At 41.6% G+C, this 22,756-nt stretch overlaps 1 protein-coding gene across 1 annotated transcript in view; it reads right to left on the reverse strand.

Annotated features, from left to right (window-relative positions):
- GALNTL6 (polypeptide N-acetylgalactosaminyltransferase like 6) overlaps positions 1 to 22,756 on the reverse strand; it is a 1,380,753-nt gene that overhangs the window by 68,438 nt on the left and 1,289,559 nt on the right. Inside the window, exon 9 of the mRNA XM_003415811.4 lies at positions 1,738 to 1,959. Within this exon, the coding sequence (XP_003415859.1) occupies positions 1,738 to 1,959 (222 nt within the window). The remainder of the gene's footprint in view (positions 1 to 1,737; positions 1,960 to 22,756) is intronic.

Genomic DNA, 22,756 nt, shown 5'->3' on the forward strand with positions numbered 1-22,756 from the left:
GCCCTATAGTGTCGCTATGAGTTGCAATCAACTCGATGGCAGTGGGTTTGATTTTTGGGTAGGAAAGCAGGACTGCATTTAATACATCACGGAACCAAAAATCTTTAGAATGGAACTCACCTGCTTACTGGGTGACAAGTTCCTAAATTCTACAAGATGTTAGACTAAGAGAGTTCTTTCTGGTGTGTCCTTTAAATTTTCCCAGCTGTACTTTAAGCTCGTAGGAGACAGCTACAACTAATATGAGCAGGCTAATATTGTTAATATTCCATGGAAGCTTTAATGAAGGATTCAAGATGCAAAGGATGAGACCAAATTACTAAATGAGTTAAGCAGGTAGTGTCAGGACCAAATACATGCACAAAAACATAGGAAGACAGAGCACACGGTGATGGCCTGGATTCACTCCTTGAAGCCTCAGGTGTTCCCGGTCCAGGCAGAGAACGGTATCTTCCTGGGCTCTTCCAAGAAGACACAAAGCACATATGTAACTTTTTGAGTACATTCTCTACAGGGTGCCAGGACAGCTCACCCAAGAGGGCTGCTCGCAAAGTACTCTGGCCTCTCCTGCTGTGTTCTGGGCAGCCTTCTTTCAGAGCTCTGCAGTCACAGACACTCACCGGGCCACAACATGATCTCTCCAACACGAGAGACAAAACCAAGACTGATGGTGAAGAGGCTCTTCCACAAGGCAGGGCAGTTAGCTTTCAGCTTCTGAATGGCTAGACAACTAGGATGGGGCCTGCATTCAGCCCAGCCTGTGTTTTCCCCTGTAGCCTCTGCTCAAAGCAGATTAAATTGCTAGGAAAAAAAAAAAAAAACAAAAAACTACCTTATCCATTTTTAGTCCTTGCTTTAGAACATTCTTCTACCAGGAAAAGGCTATAGTACAAGCATTGAAAGGAGCTGAACCTGGCACAATAGGCCTTTATTGCTAAAAGGGAGATATTTTGAATCTAGGAACTAGGGCCATTCAGCTCTTTCCATTTTACATCAGAAAAGGAAATCAAATAGAGGTATTCAGAGGTGGAAATGTTAGTGCTTATTTAAGGAACCGGTGTGGCTCCTGCACCTTGCACAGTTCCGTGTATCGTGGAAACGTTATCTCTTCGTGATTCTGCATAGCACACCCTGGTTAGGAAAAAGCAAGGCCCCTCCATTGTCTTGTCCTTGAATGTACAAGCAGAAACAAGGCTGTGCTCAGAGCACCCTCAGGGATTTTATCATGGACATCAGGTCACCCTTATTTATACAGTAGCAGGACAGGTATTTGCACCACTATAACAAGCTCCTATGGTGATGTTGTGTTTAAGAGCTCAGGTTGCTAACCAAAAGGTCAGCAGTTCAAATCCACCAGCCGCTCCTTGGAAACCCTTTGGGGCAGTTCTACTCTGTTCTGTAGGGTCGCTATGAGTCAGAATTGACTCCACGGCACACAATAACAGCATGGTGATTTCACTGATCTCAGATACAAACATTTTCCAGCTGTATGTAAAAAATCTGGGGAGTCAATAGTGGCCGATCTTTCTGGGTTGGGCTGCCAAGGCTTAAAGCTTAATCCTTACCCCTAAATAATCTGTAAAAGAGAGTGGACATTCATTTGTTGGAGGCGACCTGACCTAACGTTACTTGGCTTCAGAGGGAAGGAGTGGAAGGTGATAGCAGTCCCTCCCACACCCGAGACCATGCGACAGAACACACGGAGGGCAGACCAGGCTGCACGGAGCCTTTCCTCACCTCCCCCCAGGCAGCAGGTGGGGGCTCCACCGGGGGGTAGTACTTCGGCACGTCCCAGGCCACGGCTGCCATGAACCACTTGAAGTCTTTGCACTTGAGCTGCTTGCGCAGCTCCTTCTGCGCGGAGATGTCCCCGGTGGACAGGTGCCTGTACTCGGGCCGCCGCTGGTAAATGTACTCGGCGAATTCGTCCATCCAGGTCTCAGCCACCCGCTTCAGGTTCTGTGTAGCAGAAAAGACTAAGTCATATATTGGCCTGTGCCCTCAACCGGCGATTTTAGTGGTACAGGAAATTGAAAAAAGAGAAGGAAAAGAAGCCGGACAACCTCAGGCAGCTTTGGTTGTTTCTTGACTAAGGACGGAGAGGTTGCACAATCTGAGAATACTGCGAGAGGTATGAAATGAGTAGCCTGAGGTTTTCACACACAGTTCCTGCTTCTGGTGGGGGTTCAAGTGCCACTTAGATAAATAATTCATCAGGGCCTGTAAGGATTCTGCTCACAATTGTATCAACATTCTCATCCCTCCTCTTATGTCATGATTCTAAAATTTTGATTTTTCATGTAGGACTAAAGGAGAAGGAACTGGAACAAGGAAGTTCCTCTCAGACAACCAACTGCTTAAGCTGTTTCAAACAGAGGTCTCAGAAAGAATGAGGGCAAGCAAGCTTTTCTTCCAGCTACAGAGAGATCACACAAACACAACAACAACAACACAAACCTGTTGTGCTCAAGTCCGTTCTGACTCATGGCGACCCCATGGGTTTCAGAGTAAAACTGCATTTCATAGGGTTTTCAAGGCTGTGACCTGTTGAAAGCAGATCGCTAGGCCTTTCTCCTGAGGTGACTCTAGGGGAGGTTCAAGCCACCAACCTTTCAGTTAGTTGCTGAGCGCTTAACAGGTTTGCACCACCCAGAGGGCTATTATTGGTAATAGGGTAAGTGCAGGATTGAAAATGAAGAGCCTGGGCCTGGGCTCAATGACTGAACTGTTCCTTTGGCCTTGAGAAGGGCTTTAGCCTCTCGGGGCTTCAGTTTCTTTATCTGTAAAGGAAGGTGATGAGATGCTTCCCGACACCCCTGCAAACCCTGTGGTGCTACGTGGTAGAGAGAGCACTGTATTTGTCTAGAAGACGCCAGCTCTGATGACCCCGTCTAAGAAATGCAGCACATTTTCACAGGCTGGTGTCCCAGAGACTCTGGTTCTCGTTTCGTGCCCAGGGTCTTTATTTCAAGTGGATGGTTGGTGTGAGCGTTGAGAATCCCCAGATTTTCATTTGCACTTAGAAGACAAAAGAAGCGAACTGGTTGGGAGCTTTAATGAGACCCAGACATAAATGATTGAAGTAGAAATTAATGATATTTAGGGAAATCACTTTATCTTAACAATTGCCGTGAAACAATAATTAAGGGCCCAAACCATGCCTGTAAAAACGGAGTTGGGGCAGCGTCTGACCTCCTCTAACATCACAAGGAGGAAGGGGAATCAAGATCAACAGCCCAAGGCTGATTCCTATGAGGCAGAGGTCAGACATGCAGCCTCTGTCTGCCATCTCTATGAATTTTGATATCAACCGTCCCTCCCATGGCAATCTCTACTTCTCTGCTGTGTGCGATAATTCATTAAAGTGGCCGCACAGAACTCACAAACAATGCTCACGATTAAGGAGTTTACTAGGGAAATAACAGGTTATAATTCAGGCTCAGGAATGCTCAGGATACAGTTCTTCCATCAGGATAGCCTCTTCTCAGCCGTGCTCACAGGCACATCTCTCTGGCCCTAGGCCTCTGCCCTGCTCAGGCAAGTGTTACCGAACGCTTTTAGCCCTGCCGATAAGTGCCCAGAGGCACCCTACTCCTCCAAAAAGCCTTCTGCCCAAAGGCACTCAGCTTTCTGGCTCCGCGGGCGGGGAAGCCCACCACGCCAACCCCTGCTGTCTCCTGCCATCATTTCTCTGTCACTGCTTCTTGAGGACTCTCTCTCTCCGTCTCCTGGTATCAGGAGCTTCTCAGCATAGGAATCCTGGGCCCAAAGGATGTGCGCTCCACTCCTGGCTGTTCTTCCTTGGTGGTGGTGGGATTCCCTCTTTCCCATGGAATTGGCTCTCTTTTTAGCCTCGTGGAATAGCAAAACCGAACCCATCCCCTTGGTGGGCCACAATCACCTTATTTGCACAGTTCCACCCAGTCACTTGGGTGGGAGTTACAAGATCATGGTGAGAAAGGCCGCACAAAAGCAATTCATCACAAATGCAATGCCGATGCAGTTACCAATATCTTATCACTCACGGGGCTGTGCACTCTTCTTGTTTCTGTCCTGCCACCTCCACCTCCAGTGTCTCCTGATGGGCTTCTTCCCTGTCTGAACTTATTTCTTTTCCTCACCCCCCAATGGACTTCTTGGTTATTTTTGGTCAATGGTGGGCACAAAGTAGTGTTCAATTAATGTAGCAAGATCCAGTAAGGAGACAATGCCACACAGACTTCCCCAATTTCTTGGTGCCTATGTGTTCCTTCCTTTCTAAGATAATTCCTTTCTAAGATACTTAACACATAGATAGGAGGGTGTTAGGATTGCTCCCTGTCTTAGTTATCTAGTACTGCTATAACAGAAATACCACAAGTGGATGGCTTTAACAAAGAGACATTTATTCTCTCAAAGTCTAGGAGGCTAGAAGTCTGAATTCAGGGTGCCAGCTCCAGGGGAAGGCTTTCTTTCTCTGTCGGCTCTTCCTTGTCAGCAATCTTCCCTTGGTCTAGGAGCTTCTCTGTACAGGGACCCTGGGTCCAAAGGATGTGCTCTTCTGGCATAACTTTCTTGGTGGTATGAGGTCCCCATGTCTCTCTGCTTGCTTCTCTCTTTTATATCTCAAAAGAGATTGGCTTAAGGCACCATCTAATCTTGTAGATTGAGTTCTGCTGAGGGAATTAAATGCAACTCTATTGGGAGGGGTACATAGGAGCTTGTGCCTGGTTTCTCTTGGACTTTGACCCATATGCTTTTTTCTTTGCTTATTCTAACATGTTTCATTTTGCTGTAATATATGTAGTATGCTGTAACACATCTAGTAAGCTGTAACCATGAGTATAACAGCTTTTCTGAATCTTGTGAGTTCTAGTGAATCATTAAGCCTGAGGATGGTCTTGAGGACCCCAAAAGAAATAGGGAACAGATTTTTTTTTTTTAAAGTTAAGTGGTCAAAGGGTAGGTTATGTGTCACCTTAAAGTTTTGAAATAGAAATGGGTATTATTGTGAAAATGCAAAGAGGAACTGAGTAGTTCAGACGCATTCAATTAGAAATGGCTAAAAAGGGCCATGATAAATGTTAGCCAGAATAAAACCTGTTGCTTTCGAGTCAATTCTGACTCACAGTGACCCGATAGAACAGAGTAGAACTGCCCCATAGGGTTTCCAAGGAGCGGCTGGTAGATTTGAACTGCCGACATTTTGGTTAGCAGCTGAGCTCTTAACCACTGCACCACCAGGGTTCCAGCCAGAATAGATAACAACAATAAGTAAAAAAGGCAGGAGACAGTATATTGGTAAATTGTGAACAATGTTAAGGTAGCTCTAGTATAGTTAATAAGGGACTAGCCAATAGCTCTACATTATCATGCCATTTTCAAACTGAAAAACACTAGTCCCTGGGCAGCACAAATTGTTAAGCACTTGGCTACTAACTGAAAGGTTGGCAATTCAAATCCACCCAAAGTGCCTTGGAAGAAAGGGCTGGTGATCTAGTTCCAAAAGGTCATAGCCATTGAAAATCCTGTGGAATCCAATTCTACTCTGAAACACATGGGTTTGCCTTGAGTTGGAATCAATTGGACAGCGACTGGTAACCGTTACCTTGCAGGATCGGCTTGTTGATTTCCCAGACATTTCAAGGAAAGCAGCAGCGTCCTGGACATAGTCCAACGATAATGTCAAAGAGTCTATTCCTTTTTATTTTTTTGTAGATTTCCAGGAAACAGTAAAAGAGAAGCAGCATAATTGCAAAGACTGCAATAGCCAGTTTCCCTCAAGATTTGAGTTTTATGTAAATATTTAAACATAAATAAAATATCCTGACTGTTCTCTAGTGTCCCTGAGGATTCATTAGACATCCTCAATTATAGATGCTCTGTTCTCCGAATGGAATTTCCTATCAGGAGGAAACTTTCTCAATGACTACAGCCAAGTAATAGCCCTCGAGTGTGAGCTGTTCAGGTGGCTGGTCAAATAAGATCATTCTGAGGTGGTACTCCTGGAAATATCAGTACATTGTGTGAATTTTGTCAGTGTGATCATTAGTCTGAACTTGGTTTTGGGGAAAAAACTGGAACCACAGCTGAGAAATATTACAAGCAATTGCAAGAATAGCTTCATTTGTCTCTTACAAATTGTAAAATAAATGTAGCCATTCCAGAAATAATCATATACACATTGGAGTTCATAGGGGTATTTATATAGGAGCACATATACACACACATTAAGGAGGTAGCAGGAGAGGAACAAAGCACATTTGTCACTTCAACATTCGTAGCTGCGTCCACATGTACAGAGTCATGAAATTGAGAATTCCCAATAACACCTCTTGCCAGAAATGGTAACAAAAAGAAAAGTAAATCAATTTGAGTTGGCTCGTTTCTCCCTGAGAGTAAATGAACACTGGTGAAGGTGCTAAGATGTCCAATAAATAATAATTTTTAAACATTTATTTTGGTAAAAAAAAATATAACAAAACATTTGCCATTTCAACATTTTTTATGTGTACTGTCCTATGAGTCGGAATCGACTCGACGGCACTGGGTTTTTTTTTTTTTCCCCCGGCAACCATCAGCACTATCTGTTTCTAGACGTTTCCATCACCCTTAACAAAAACTCAGTGTCCCTTAAGCAATAGCTCCTCCTTTCCCATACCTTCCACCTGCCCCTGGTAACAGATAATAAATTTTGGTCTCCATACCTTTTAGATATTTCATATAAATAGGTTCATATAATATTTGTCCTTTCCTGACTGACTTATTTCGCTCAGCATAGTGTTTTCAAGAATCATCCTTGTTGCAGCATGTATCACAGCTTCATTTCCCTTTATGGTTGGGTAGTATTCCCTCGTGTGTATGCACCACATTTTGTTTATCCATCCATCTGTTGACGGATACTTAGGTTGTTTCCACCTTTTGGCTATTGTGCATAGTGTTGTAATAAACATTGGTATACAAATATTTGTTTGCGGCCTTGCTTTCAGTTCTTTTCGGATATATACCTAGAAGTGGAATTGCTGAGTCATATGGTATTTCTATGCTTAACTTTTTGAGAAACTACCAGAATATTTTTCATATGACCGAGGGTTCCAATTTCTCCATACTCAGGCCAATACTTGCTTTTTTTCAGTTTTTCTGATTACAGCCTTGCTAGTGGGGTTGAAGTGGTATCTCATTGTAGTTTCGACTTCCATTTCTCTAATGACTAAAGATTTTGAGCATCTTCTCATGTGCTTGTTGGCCATTTGTATATTTCCTTTGATAAAATATCTGTTTATGCACATTGTCCATGTTTTGATTGTCTTTTTGTTGTTAAGTTGTAGGTGCCCTGAATAGATTCTGTAACCTTTATCAGGTACATGTTCCCAAATATTTTCTCTTATTGTGTAGGTTGTCTCCTTACTTTGTTGTAAAGTCCTTCGATGCATAAAAGTTTTGGATTTTGAAGAAGTTTCATTTATCTCTTTTGTCTTACTCTTTTGGTATCATGTGAATGAATCTATTGTCAAAAACTAGGTCCTGAAGCATTACCCCAGTGTTTTGTTCTAAGAATTTTATGGTTTCAGTTCTTACATTTAGGTCCTTGATACATTTTGAGTTAATTTTTATATATGGTATCACGTATGGGTGCAGCTTCATTCTTTTGGATGTGGAGATCCATTTGTCCCAGTACCACTTGTTAAAGAGATTATTCTTTCCACATTAGATAGATTCAGCACCTGTGTTAGCGTCTTACAGCTGCTGTAACAGAAATTACCGCAAGCGGGTGGCTTTAAGAAACAGAAATTTATTTTCTCACAGTTCAGAGAGGCAGAAGTCTGAATTCAGGGTTCTGACTCAAGGGGAAGAGCTTTCTCTCCTCTGGGGGAAAATCCTTGTCACTTTTAGCTTCTCTTTCTTGCTTCCTGGATGCTCTCCATGTGGCATCAATCTTTCCCCATTTGTGCTTCCTTGCTACTGTGCCTAATCTGCTCCTTTTTTTTCCAAAAGTGATTGGTTTAAGGCACACCACACTGATATGGCCTCATTAACATAACAAAGAAAATAAAGTTCTCAACTGAGATTACATTCACAAGCATAGTGGTTAGGATTTACAGCACATAGTTTTGAGGGGCACGATTCAATTCATACCAGCATTCTGTTCAAAAATCAATTGATTATGGATGTATAGGAAACTCTGGTGGCATAATGGTTAAGTGCTATGGCTGCTAACCAAAAGGTTGGCTGTTCGAATCCACCAGGAGCTCCTTGGAAATTCCACGGGGTAGTTCTACTCTCTTCTATAGAGTCGCTATGAGTCAAAATTGACTTGACGGCAATGGGTTTTTAAAAAAAAAAAAAAAAAAAAAATGGATGTATGGGTTTATTTCTAGACTCTCAATTCTATTCCACTGGTCTATGCCTATTGTAAACAAGTACCAGACAGTTTTAATTACTGTAGCTTTGTAGTATGTTCTGTAACTGGGAAGTGTGAGTCTTCCTTCTTTGTTCTTTTTCAAGATTGCTTTATCTACCCAGGGCTTCTTGTAGTTTTATGTATTTTTGAAGACTGGCTTTTTATTTCGTATCTCCCAAACACCTCTCAGGGAAGGCAACTGGGCATAGAGTTTTACTATACTAAGAAAACTTTTAGGGCAGCGACAGAGGCTTACATGACAGGAGAGTACAGCTGATGATGTGAGATGCAGTATTTGACAACCCTTGTTCTTCCAATTCCTTTGGCCGCTGTCTTAGTCGTCTAGTGCTGCCATAACAGAAATACCACAAGTGGACGGCTTTAACAAAGGGAAATTTATTTCCTCACAGTAAAGTACACTAAAAGTCCAAATTCAAGGCATCGGCTCCAGGGGAAGCCTTTCTCTCTCTGTTGGCTCTGGAAGAAGGTCCTTGTCCTCAATCCTCCCATGGTTGAGTAGCTTCTCAGGTGCAGGGATCCCGGGTCCAAAGGATGTGCTCTGCTCCTGGTGCTGCTTCTTGATGTTATGAGGTCCCCAACTCTCTACTTACTTCCATTTCCTTTTATCTCTTGAAAGATAAAGATGCAGGCCACACCCCAGGGAAACTCCCTCCTCATTAGATCAGGGAGGTGACCTGAGTAAGGGTGGTGTTACAATCTCACCCTAATCCTCTTAACATAAAAACTACAATCACAAAATGGAGGACAACCACATAATACTGGGAATCATGGCCTAACCAAGTTGATACACACATTTTTGCGGGGGACATAATTCAATCCATGACAGGTACTATAAGGAATGTCTTCCTAGTCAAGATTTACTCCCTCTGTCCTTTTGCTTCCTACCATGGTGCTTCCCTTCTCTTCAAAACTCTCCTCTTATGTGGTCTTTCTCAGTTTCTGCCCAAAATGTTAATATTTCTTCCCCTTATCACGCAGAGCAGTTCAGCTCCCTTGTGGTCATCTCCTGCTCATCCGTGCCAGGTTCTGAGGGCTACCGTTTAATAAAGTGTTTGTTAAACAAAGATAATTGCCCTAAGAAATTAAACAGCTGTCACTTGAATTCTTCAGTGCCTCAGTTTTTTGTTAACATAAGAGTCGTCTACCGTTTAAGACCCTCCACAATAAGTCTCTAACATTCCTCTTTGATTTTATTCTCCTACAGAAAATTTCTCCTTATGTGAACTGGTCTAGTCATTGCCTCTAAACAAATGCAACTACTCCCTGCCTTTGTCCACCCTGTGTCCCCTGCCTTGATGCCTTTCTCCCTCCTGTATGTCTATATATGACTCTTTCAAACTCTCTTTTATTCCTCCCAGTTAGAGTTGTCAGATAAAATACAGGATGCACAGTTAAACTTGAATGTCAGGTAAACTACAAATAACTTTTTAGTATAAATATTATTAATATTTGTATGAAACAAATGAACAACAACAAAAAAAAGCAACAACAAAAAAACACCAAGCCCATTGCCATCAAGTCAGTTCCGACTCATTGCAACCCCAGGACAGAGTAGAGCTGCCTCTTAGGGTTTCCAAGGAGTAGCTGCTGGATTTGAACTGCTGACCATTTGGTTACCAGCCGAGCTCTTAAACACTGGGCCGCAGGGCTCCTAATATTTCTATAATACTTGTATTTTTAATATTCTATAGGACATACTCAACTAAAAAAAAACTATTCCTTGTTTATCTGAAATTCAAATTTAACTAGGTGTCCTGTATTTTTATTTGCTAAATTTGGAAACCCTTCTCCTAATATGCATAATGTGCATATAATATGTACTTCAGGACTTTTTTTTTTTAATTCATTAAGTGACTCTATGTGCAGAATCTGACATATCTTGATGCTGTAGCCAATAAAGGTGCCCTGGTGGTGCAATTATTAAATGCTTGGCCGCTAACCAAAAGGTTGGCAGTTTGAATGCCCCCAGCAGCTCTGTGAGAGAAAGAGCTGGTGATCTGTTTCTATAAAGATCACAGCCAAGAAAACTCTATGGGGCAGTTCTACTCTGTCACATGGGCTGCCGTGAGTTGCAATTGACTTAGAAGGCATCTAACAAAAACAACAACATTGCCAATCAATTGTTACTGTTTTGATTCTGTGGAAATTTTTCCAAATAAGTTCAAGCTCTCTACAGAGAAGCTTGCCCTAATACACAGTTGATATAACTACGCTGTCCAACCCAAAGGCTTTTCCGTTTCTAACTGGGAATCCTGCTGGCTCTCTATCTCAGAAGCATGCTGGGAGGCAGCCATACAGCTGAAGGAATGCCACACTAATTGGTAGCTTGGGGTGAGGGCTCAGCATGGCTAGAATGAGCAGTTTGGGGCTTCATGTTAACCTCAGTTTGAAAATGAGTAGGTTGAGGCCTATGTCTCTGCACATAGACGCTGGGTTCCATTCTGGCCCTGAGTTCAGTGTGGACAGGGTCAGGGGCAAGGACGCTGAGTCTAGTGTGGACAGGGGGCTGGGGGAGAGGACCCTGAGTTTAGTGTGGACAGAGAGTTGGGGAAGAGGACCCTGAGATTAGTGTGGACAGGGGCTTGGGGGAGAGGACCCTGAGCTGAGTGTGAGGGGGGTCGGGGGAGAGGACCCTGAGTTTAGTGTAGACAAGGAGTCAAGGGAGAGGACACTGAGTTTAATGTGGATGGGGGGAGGGGAAGAGGACCCTGAGTTTAGTGTGAACAGGGGATCGGGGGAGAAGACCCTGAGTTTAGTGTGGACAGCGGTGGCGGGAAAGGACCCTGAGTTTAGTGTGTACAGGGGTGAGGGGAGAGAACCCTGAGTTTAATGTGGACAGGGGGTCGGGGGAGAGTACTCTGAGTTTAGTGTAGACAGAGTGTCAGGGGAGAGGATCCTGAGTTTAGTGTGGACAGGGACTGGGGGAGAGGACCCTGAGTTTAGTGTGGAAAGGGGGTCTGGGGAGAGGACCCTGAGTTTAATGTGGAAAAGGGGTCAGGTGAGGGGACCCTGAGTTTAGTGTGGACAGGGGGTTGGGGGAGACGGCTCCAAGTTTAGTGTGGACAGGGGGTTGGGGGAGACGGCTCCAAGTTTAGTGTGGACAGGAGGTCAGGGTAGAGAGCCCTGACTTTAGTGTCGACAGAGGGTCAGGGAAGAGGGCCTAATCCCCTTCAATGTGGATACATGAGGTTTGATCTTGCTCGAGGTTATACCTGGCATGGAAGTCACATACTAGTTTGAAAGAGACGGTGGAGCTGAGGAATACGTTCATTCTTTGCTGTGGAAAGCTAATGAAAGATTTCTGTATTTTAAAGGTTGCTGATCTCCATACCTCTTGAACGATAAATGGAATAAAAACTGATATTCTGGGCCCCTTCTATGTAGAACACATTGCTAGCTCCCTCTGCTTTTATGCTGCCTGTCTGTGGTCCTGGTGTATTACAACGTGTTCCCTACTCAACCCAAACTGCTGTTAGTCTTTCCTTCCTCTGTGTTCCCCAAGTATTTATTAGCACAGTTAATACATTCAGCCTTCTATCAGGGGCCTCTAGAATTCAAGTCTTGTTTTCTTTGTGCTATTCAACACTAAATCTTCCCTTAATTCTACTACTCATCAGCGCGTTGAATTGTATTTTCCCAGGAAGGTTAAGTCCCATTTCTAGCCCTGTTCTTAAGAACAAATTTCCAGCTCTGATTGATCATGTTTATCGTTCAGCAGGAGGAAATAGAGCCCCATTATACCTGCTGGCTCATGACGCTGCATAAATCTATCCACTAATTATTCTTTTGCCTGTAACATTTCAGACCTTACTGTTCGATTATCCTAAAAATACAATGCCTACTGTCATGGATTGAATTGTATCCCTCCAAAATATGTGTCAACTTGGCTAGGCCATGACTCCCAGTATTGTGTGATTGTCCACCATTTTGTCATCTGATGTGGTTTTCCTTTGTGTTGTAAATCCTACCTGTTGTAAATCCTACCTCTGTGATGTTCATGAGGCAGAATTAGAGGCGGTTATCTTAATGAGGCAGGACTCAATCTACAATATTGGGTTGTGTCTTAAGTCAGCCTCTTTTGAGCTGTAAAAGAGAGAAGCAAGCAGAGAGATATGAGAACCTCAAACCACCAAGAAACAAGAGCCAGGAGAATAGTACATCCTTCAGACCTGGGGTCCCTGCGCTGAGAAGCTCCTCAGCTGGGGAAGATTGATGACGGGGACCTTCCTCCAGAGCTGACAGAGAAGGTCTTCCCCGGGAGCTGACAGCCTGAATTTGGACTTCTAGCCTCCTAGACTGTGAGAGAATGAATTTCTGTTTGTTAAAGCAAAAAAAAAAAAAATACAGTGCCTGTTCAGTTTCTCGGAGCCTTAGTTGGGAGTCAATTGTTTCTCTGGCCATGAGGCTGCACATGCCTTTGCGTCCTTTGGCCCAGCTCATGTCAGTCACATGTTTCTATTGCTTTGTGCAGGGTGCACTCGTTACACGTGCACTGGCGTGACCCCAATCTGCACACTTGGCTGTGGCAATATTAAGCTACTGTATTACAGTGGGTTTAGTCATCGATTTTTTTTTTCAGCTCTATTTCTTGGGGGGTGCCTCTTCCCAGAAACTGGTGATAGTTAGCAAAGGCAATCGCACACAGACACGGCTTCAAATTTGTCACACTCCTACAATGACACATTGCATCACGATCTCAGGACTTTAAAAATTCTGCTTTGATTTGAATGTATTTCTTTTCTCTTCTTTGAAGCTTAAGAGTGCTTAGTATCTCAGGAGTCCCACCCCCAAGGCCTCTTATCATTGATAATGTCATCATGGATATAGCTCAAAGGAGAATCTCTTTAAGCCTCAACCCCACTGCAATTATTCAGCAGAGCTCTGCTCTTCTCTGATCAGAAGACTGCTTTGAAGTCAGTGGGAAGCCTCAGCATAAGGAGAGATGGCTAATCCAGTCCTAAAAAGGCAGGCTTCTCTGACAGGCTGTTTCCTCTCTCTTCTGCCCCAAGGCTACGTGAGCAGCTTGCAGGTGCTGTCTTGAGCAAGCGTTGGCTTTTCCTTTGATTTTACAACTCTATTATACCTTTTGGCTGACTATTTTGGATATTTATGGTAGCGTTTATGAGAGTATTTAATGTGGACTTTAGATATAAAACAATTTTACCCTCCCCCGTCATCTAACCACATTATCTTATTAAAAAAATGCATGAAAAGCTAATTTTAAAAATACCTTTACTGCCAGCACAACTTGTCCAAGGCAAGGTCATGGAAGCTCCATAGACATATCCAGACTCCTGAGGGACCAGATTACTGGGCTGAGGGCTGTGGAGATCATGGTCTTGGGGAACAACTAGCTCAACTGGCATAAAGTAGTTTATAAAGAAAGTATTCTGCATTCTAATTTGGTGAGTAGCGTCTGGGGTCTTAAAAGCTTGTGAGCAGCCATCTAAGATACTCCCCTGGTTTCACCCATCTGGAGCAAGGGAGAATGAAGAAAATCAAAGGCACAAGGGAAAGATTAGTCCAAAGGACTATAGGACCACAAATACCATAGCCTCCACCAGACTGATTCCAGTACCACTAGATGGTGCCCAGCTACCACCACTGACCAGTCTGACAGGGATCACAATAGAGGGCCCTGGACAGAGCTGGAGAAAAAAATGTAGAACAAAATTCTAACTCACACACACACACACACACACACACACACACACATAAAAAGCCAGACTTACTGGTCTGAGAGTGACTGGAGAAACCCCGAGATTATGGCCCCCAGACACCCTTCTAGCTCAGTACTGAAGTCACCCCTGAGGTTCACCCTTCAGCCAAAGATTAGACAGGCCCACAAAACAAAATGAGAATAAAAGGGCACACAAGCCCAGAGGAAAGGACAAGAAGGCAAGAGGGCACAGGAAAGCTGGTAACGGGGAACCCATAGTCAAGAAGGGGAGAGTGCTATGTCATGGAATTGACAACCAATGTCACGAAACAATACGTGTATTAATTATTTAGTGAGAAACTAGTTTGCTATATAAAACTTCATCTAAAATACAAAAAAAAAAACCCAAAAAAACTGCTTTACTGAGGAATAGTTGATATACAAGAAACTACTCATCTTCAAAGTGTACAATTTGGTACATTTGGAAATACGTATACATTCATGAAGGATTCCATGGGGAAAATATTAAATGACACAGGAAGCATCAAAAGAAGATGGAAGGAATACACAGAGCCATTATACCAAAAAGAATTAGTAGATGTTCAACCATTTCAAGAGGTGGCATATGATCAGGAACTGATGGTACTGAAGGAAGAAGTCCAAGCTGTTCTGAAGGCATTGGTGAAAAACAAGGCTCCCCAAGTTGATGGAATATCAATTCAGATGTTTCAACAAACAGATGTATCGCTGGAGGTGCTCACTCTATGCCAAGAAATATGGAAGACATTTTCTTGGCCAACTGACTGGAAGAGATCCATATTTATGCCTATTCCCAAGAAAGGTTATCCAACTGAATGTGGAAATTATAGAACAATCTTATTAACATCACACGCAAGCAAAATTTTGCTGAAGATCGTTCAAAAATGGCTGCAGCAGTATATCGACAGGGAACTGCCAGAAATTCAGGCCGGTTTCAGAAGAGGATGTGGAACCAGGGATATCACTGCTGATGTCAGATGGATCCTGGTTGAAAGCAGAGAGTACCAGAGGATGTTTACCTGTGTTTTATTGACTCTGCAAAGGCATTTGACTGTGTGGATCATAACAAGTTATGGATAACATTGCGAAGAATGGGAATTCCAGAACACTTAATTGTGCTCATGAGGAACCTTTACACAGATCAAGAGGCAGTTGTTCGGACAGAACGAGCAGATACTGATTGGTTTAAAGTCAGGAAAGGTGTGTGTCAGGGTTGTATTCTTTCACCTACCTATTTAATCTGTATGCTGAACAAATAATACGAGAAGCTGGGCTATACGAAGGAGAACGGAGCATCAGGATTGGAGGAAGATTCATTAACAACCTGCATTATGCAGATGACACAACCTTGCTTGCTGAAAGTGAAAAGGACTTGAAGCACTTACTATTGAAGATCAAAGACCACAGCCTTCAGTATGGATTGCACCTCAACATAAAGAAAACAAAAATCGTCACAACTGGACCAATGAGCAACATCATGATAAACGGAGAAAAGATTGAAGTTGTCAAGGATTTCATTTTACTTGGAACCACAATCAACAGCCATGGAAGTAGCAGTCAAGAAATCAAAAGACTCATTGCATTGGGTAAATCTGCAAAGGACCTCTTCAAAGTGTTGAAGAGCAAAGATGTCACCCTGAAGACTAAGGTGCGCCTGACTCAGCCATGGTATTTTCAATAGCATCATATGCATGTGAAAGCTGGCCAATGAATAAGGAAGACAGAAGAAGAATTGATGCCTTTGAATTGTGGTGTTGGCAAATAATATTGAATATACCATGGACTGCCAAAAGAACGAAATCTGTCTTAGAAGAGATACAGCCAGAATGCTCCTTAGAAGCAAGGATGGCGAGGCTGCGTCTTACATACTTTGGACGTGTTGTCAGGAGGGATCAGTCCCTGGAGAAGGACATCTTGCTTGGCAGAGTACAGGGTCAGCGGAAAAGAGGAAGACGCTCAACGGGGTGTATTGACACAGTGGCTGCAACAATGAGCTCAAGCATAACAGTGATTGTAAGGATGGCTCAGGACTGGGCAGTGTTTCATTCTGTTGTACATAGGGTCCCTATGAGTCGGAACTGACTCGATGGCACCTAACAACAACAACAACAACAACATACATTCGTGAAACTGTAGCCATAATCAAGATAATTAATATATACATCACTCCAAGTGTTTCCTCATTTGTAATTCCTATCTCAGTCTCATTTCTGTGGTGCCCTCATCATTCACAGGCAACCACTGATTTGCTTTTTGTCGTTATAGCTTAGTTTGTAGTTTCTAGAAACTTTTATGAATAGAACTGTACAGTACATGCTCTTTTTGTCTGGCATCTCTCAGCATAATTATTATACAGTTCATCCATATTGTTTCATGTATTCCTTTTTATTGTATTAAAAAAAATTTTTTTTTATTGTGTGGATATTTATGCCATACTCTGTTGATGGACATTTTGGTTGTCTCCAGTTGTTGACTATTACACATAAAGCTGCTATGAATAGTCTTTACAAGTCTTTTTTAGATATTTGCTTTTATTTCTCTTGTGTAAATAGTTAAAAGTGGATGTCTGGGTCATACGTTAGGTATATGTTTAAGGTTTTGAGAAACTGCTATTTTCCAAAGTGGTTGTACCATTTGATATTCCCATCAAAAGTGTGTGAGTGTTCTAGTTCTCCCATAACCTCTCCAATGCTTGGTTTGGTCAGTCTTTTTAATTTTGGCCACACTGCAAGTACAGTGGTTTCTTATTATGGTTTCAATTTTCATTTCCATAATGAAATGACTGGTGCTGTAATAATGTTGAGCACCTTTTCATGTATGTGCTTACCATTTATATACCTTCTTTAGTGAAATATCTGATCAAAACTTTATGTGCATTTTTAAAATTAAGATGTTTGTTTTCTTATTATTAAATTTTGGAAGTTTTTAAATATATTCTGGATACAATTCTTTGGCAGAAATGTAATTTTCAAGTAGTTTCTCCCAGTTTGTGTCTTGTCTTTTTATTTTATTAATAGTTCCGTTTTTTTTTTTTTTTTTTTTTAATAAGAGCAGAAGGTCTGAATTTTGATGGAGCCCAATTTGTCAGTTTTTTTCTTTTAGGGATAGTGCCTTTGGTGTAATGTCTAAGAATATTTGCCTCACCTCAGGTCACAGAAATTTTTCTCTTCTCCCTCATCCTCCAAGAAATGTTATAGTTTTAAGCTTTACATTTAGGTCTATAATCCATTTTGAGTTAATCTTTGCAAATTGTGCAAGGTATTGATCAAATTTTTTTTTTGAATGTGGATATCAAATAATTCTAGCATCATTTGTTGAAAAAAAAAAAAAATCCTTTCCCCACTGTAATGCCTTTGTATCTTTGCTGAAAATCAATTGACCATATGCGTGAGTTCATTTCTGGAGTCTGATCCATTTCTCATCAAAACCTGCTTTTTTAATTATTGTAGATGTTTTATGTCTTGAAATCAGGAAGTCTAAGTCCTCCAATTTTTTTCTCATTTTTCCAGGCTGTTTTGGCTGCTCTAGATTCTTTGGTTTTATTGATGAATTTTGTAATTAGCTTGCCTAATTTTTAAGCTTCAAATATGCAGCTTCGGGTAATCATGTCCTTCAAGATAAACTGAACTTTGCTGATGAAGCAGCCACAGTTGTATCTGTAGTTATGTATTGATGCATAACATATTACCTTAAGCTGAATAGTTTAAAACAATGATAAACCTTTATTATCTTTCCAAGTTTTTGTGAGTCAGGAATTTGGGAGTGGTTTGGCCAGGCTATTTGGCTTGAATTTCTCACAAAATTCAGTCAGATTTTGGCTGAGGAAGCAGTCATCTTAAGCCTTGACTGGGGCTGGAAGATATTCTTCATTTACATGTCTGGAAAATTAGTGCCTGCCATTGTCAGGAGGAAACCCTGGTGGTGTAACGGTTAAGAGCTGAGTGCTGACCAAAGGGTTGGCAGTTCGAATCCACCAGGCGCTCCTTGAAAACTCTGTGGGGCAGTTCTACTCTGTCCTGTAGGGTCGCTATGAGCTGGAATTGACTTGATGGCAATGGATTTAGTTTTTTTTTTTTAATTGGCGGGAGGACTCAGTCCCTCTCCCTCTCCCCCTGCCATGTAAGCCTCTTTACAGGAATGCTTGAGTTTTCTCACAACCTGGTGGCTGGCTTTCCCCAAAGAAAGCTATTCAAGGGACCAAGGTGAAAGCTGCAATGCCTTTCATGACCTAGCCTTGGAAGCAAAAAACAGAATGACAGTCCCACCATAGAACTATCACTTATTCAAGACTCACTCATCCCTGAAGAATGTATTTGTGTTTTTTGGCTGGAATTGAGAATCAAAATATGATGGAATTATTTTTCATGACTGCTGTGTTGAAATTCTGGGCAAGTGGGGATAACCAGTAGCTGTTGGAACTGTTGAAGAGAGATCACGTAAACAGAGGTCTTTTGTGTCTAAGTGAATGTTTATGGCATACAGCTGGGAGATGGCCATCCTCCCTAAGTCTACCCAGGACCCGGTAAAGTTCTGTCACTTTGTGGACTGAAGTATTGGTTCCTCCTGAGATAGCACCACAAGCTGAGTAGTCTTGGTAGTATGGCTTCTCCAGTGGCTTCAGAGACAAGAGACAGAAGCACGTGGGGACAAGAGAAAGATAAGCAAAGGGCGGCGCATATGGGATACTGTATCTGAGAGACCGTCACATGAACACATGTGAAGGAACCTTTTGGAGCTGTCTGGAGATAGCTGTGGACAATCTGATGGGTGTTTATTTTTGGCAATCAGCCAATGGTGTCTCATGCCATTGCAATTTTCGTTTAAAAGTGTGACCTTATTTGTAGGTAATTATTATTCCAGTTGCTATTTTTCACGAGTCACAACCTACATTTTCTAACCATCAGCCAATGAGAGTATCAACTGTTTTTTTCCTCACAAGAACGTCCCCAGTAAGGATTCAAACAAACTGTGGTTAAACTATGTGGTGTTACATTTATTCATTTGCTACTAGTGGATCCAGGAAACCCTGGCGGTGTAGTGGTTAAGTGTTATGGCTGCCAACCAGAAGGTTAGCAGTTGGAATCCACCAGGTGCTCCTTGGAAACTCTAAGGGGCAGTTCTACACTGTTCTATAGGGTCGCTGTAAGTTGTAATCGCCTCAGCAGCCACGGGTTTGGTTTTGGGCTTTTATTAGTGGATCCCGTTTTAATCGCCATACTTTCAAAACAGGTAGGAAAAAACCCCTATGTTTCTAATTCTAGGGTTCTTAGGCAGAAAATTATCTGTTCAAAGTTTAGATAATCTGTGAAATGTCATTCCTATAATCTGTTTTTAGAGTTAGGGTATCAAAAACATCCAGATACTACAAAGCTGCTATTGGTCTTTGACCATTTCTCAGTTCACAAAATATCAGGTGAAACTATTTTGTCCACCTCAAATGGTACCAGAAAGGAGATATACTTGGGTAAGAATGGCAGTTGGAAATGGAATTCCTGCCATGAACTAGTAAACTGTTAGAAACAAGGGCTATTAAAATGGAAATGAAATAGCAGAGGTCTCAAGCAGAGTGTCACCAAGCATTTGCACATCTCCTGGTAAGAAGCTAATTCCACAAAATGAGTCCCTTCTCTCCAGGTGCTCCTGTGGCTTTGACATCTGATTGGAGTCCCAAAAGGCAGACTAACAAAGTGGCCAGCCTGGCTCCCCCTTGCAGAAGTGTATTTTTGGTTATTGAGATTATGGAATGCTAAAATAATTTGCTTGAATTTCAGCAGCTTAATTTTGTAGCAGCAGGGACCCGTTTTGTCTAAGTAAGCTTTCTCCTTTCTGAGACTCCAGCTAAGTTGTGAATTCAGGAAAATGTTCAATTGTAATGGGGGTAATGATTAAAACACAATTACAATTCCCCCCAGCCCACAAATAAAGCTCACCATGTCCTCTTTTTCTCAAGTGCTTTGAGAAAAAAGAAACCTGTATAAACGCTAAATAACAACATAAAATGCTAAGGTGATTCAGGTAGGGAAAGATTAACTAAAAAAGGAGTGGAAAAGTACCATAAAAGTACCATAGGAAATAGAAAATAAATCCCATTTTAATTTTTTTTTTTGAATGACAAAGTGAAAGTCATGATTAATGATGGTGGGCAATTATCACGTACATTATCTAGTATGGCCATTTAAGTATTATATTTACTTTTTAAAACCTTTCAGTGTGCTTAACAAAAAACTAATGTAAAACATTGGTCCTCACTGATTAGCCCAAGAAATGTTATTGTAAATGTCATTGTAGGCTTCAGAATCATTAAACTTAATTTGTTAATATAGAACATATTATTATTTATATTAAATAATTCTTCCGGGTCACTGTGAGTCGGAATTGACTTGACGGCAATGGGTTTGGTTTTGGTTTTATTTTTGTTATAGGTAAGATATACTTTCTTTTCTATTAAAATCATAATCTCAATTATAACATTAAAGTCTATAGCTTGGGAATGGCTGCATCAATTACAAGCTCTGTTTTGTACACTAGAAAGCATCAGATAATTGATTTGTAAGTCACAGCTGAGCTGAAACTTGGGACAGTACCAAAGAGTATTTGAAACAAGATAATTGAGCAAATGCCTTAATGTTGAGAAGACATCAGTGAAAGCTTTGGACAAAAATTATGGAGAGCAAAAAGATAGGAAGAAACTCAAAAGACAACTTTGAGAGATTTTCTGGGAAGTTGCTGAGTTTTAAAATGATGTTGTTTTCTCTATCTCACATACAGCAGGAGACTGTCCCTCTGGAGTCCCTGGGTGGTGCAAACTGTTAATAGGCTTGGCTGCTAACTGAAAGTTTGGAGGTTTGAGTCCAGCCAGAGGTGCCTCAGAATAAAATGAAAAGTCAGCCATTGAAAACCTGATGGAGCACAGTTCTACTCTGATGCACATAGGATCATTTTGAGTTGGAATTGATTCAATGCCAACTTTTTTTTTTAACTAGTGTTGTCTACCACAAACATATTTACATTATGGGGTACTATCCCACGATGAGGTAATGTTACAAAGGGTTGAGCTGATATAATTAGAAAGGTCCAATACTTTTGGCTTAGGATACATAGTATGACATTTGAATTTCTGCCTGGCACATAGTAGGCACTTGGTAAATATTTATTGATGGACTTTAACTCGGTCTACACCTGAGGCTAAAGATGACATTTATCATCATAGCATGCAGTAGACTCATATTTTAGTGATTGAATCGTTATTTTCACATAATAAATCTATGATTGAATTTTTGGGGAGGATATGGAGAAGAATGAAATAGTATTTATGGCAGATACCCGAATTTCTTAAATAAAAAGCTCCATCTAAATAAAAGGTATTATATTCTAAAATATAGCCAAAAGAGTAGAGAAAAAACACGTAATTGCAGTATGTGAATCATCTTTAGTTCTTGCCACAAATATCGGACAGCCTTATTGCCCTTTTTGTTATATAAGGAAGAATTTGAGATTATTATTGTTTTCAGAAGGATCACTTCTGCACAGGAGACCTACACATTAATGCAGCTGAGTCTTTGGGGAAGCATTCATCATCCTCTGTTTTTTGGGAGCAAGTCCTTGATACAGCACCGTGTCCCTGAACTCCATGATAGTTTCAGATAAAGCATCTGAACCCTATAGTTTTAAGAGCAGTGGAAGGAGGTACGGGCTGCTGTTGATGTCTAAGGTTGTCACGCAACAGCTCTTATTTGCTGGGCAGCTTTATGAGAGAAAGTGGATTTATAGTCATCAGGGGAGAAAGGTCAATTTGTGGGAGTGTAGATTTCCCATTCATCACGGTGCTTTATAGCCTTGCTGGCGATTTTATTTTTGGATATCAAAGTAGTCATTTTGGTCTTGCTAATGCCTTTCCTCCAACTGATATATTTTTCTGACATGAGCAAGGGCAAGCTGCATATGTCAGATATTGTACTTTTCCTTTTCTAGTATTTCAGACAGGCAGAGTTGACACCACAGTTAACAATAGAGAAGTATTTGTTAATTGACTTGGGGAGGGCTGGCTTCTACACTGAAACACTCCTCGCCTTTACCTCCTCCACAACCTCATCAGTTTCAAGCAACTGAGATGATCTATGGAGTCAGCAGAGCTGGATGTTACCCAGGATATGCCACTGGAAGGAAAGCATCTCGGGAAATATGGTAAGAAGTCATTTCACAGTGGACAGAGGCAAAACTGCCCTTCTCCATCACACCTCGGATTTAACCTTTGCGTCCATGAAGTCTAAGCACTAGAGGGAAACATTTTGCTTAGAGACCCTTATTAAATGTATAAAATCAAAAACATTTGTAATTTGTGTGTGGATCATATTGTAGCCTTCAGGATCATTGAGCATTATTTGTTAGTATAAAACAACAACCTATTGCTGTTGAGTTGATTCTGACTCATAGCAACCCTACAGGACAGAGTAGAACTGCCCCTAGGGTTCCCAGGGAGCAACTGGTGGATTTGAACTGCTGACCTTTTGGTTAGCAGTCGAGCTCCTAACCACTGCACCACCAGGAATCCAGTTTATTAATATAGAACATATGATTATTATTTATATTAAATAATGCTATATGTAGGGTTGCTGTGAGTCGGAATCCACTTGAAAGCAATGGGTTTAGTTTTGGTT

The sequence above is a fragment of the Loxodonta africana genome, chromosome 21, assembly GCF_030014295.1.
Source record: "Loxodonta africana isolate mLoxAfr1 chromosome 21, mLoxAfr1.hap2, whole genome shotgun sequence".
In the NCBI taxonomy this organism is placed as follows: domain Eukaryota; kingdom Metazoa; phylum Chordata; class Mammalia; order Proboscidea; family Elephantidae; genus Loxodonta; species Loxodonta africana.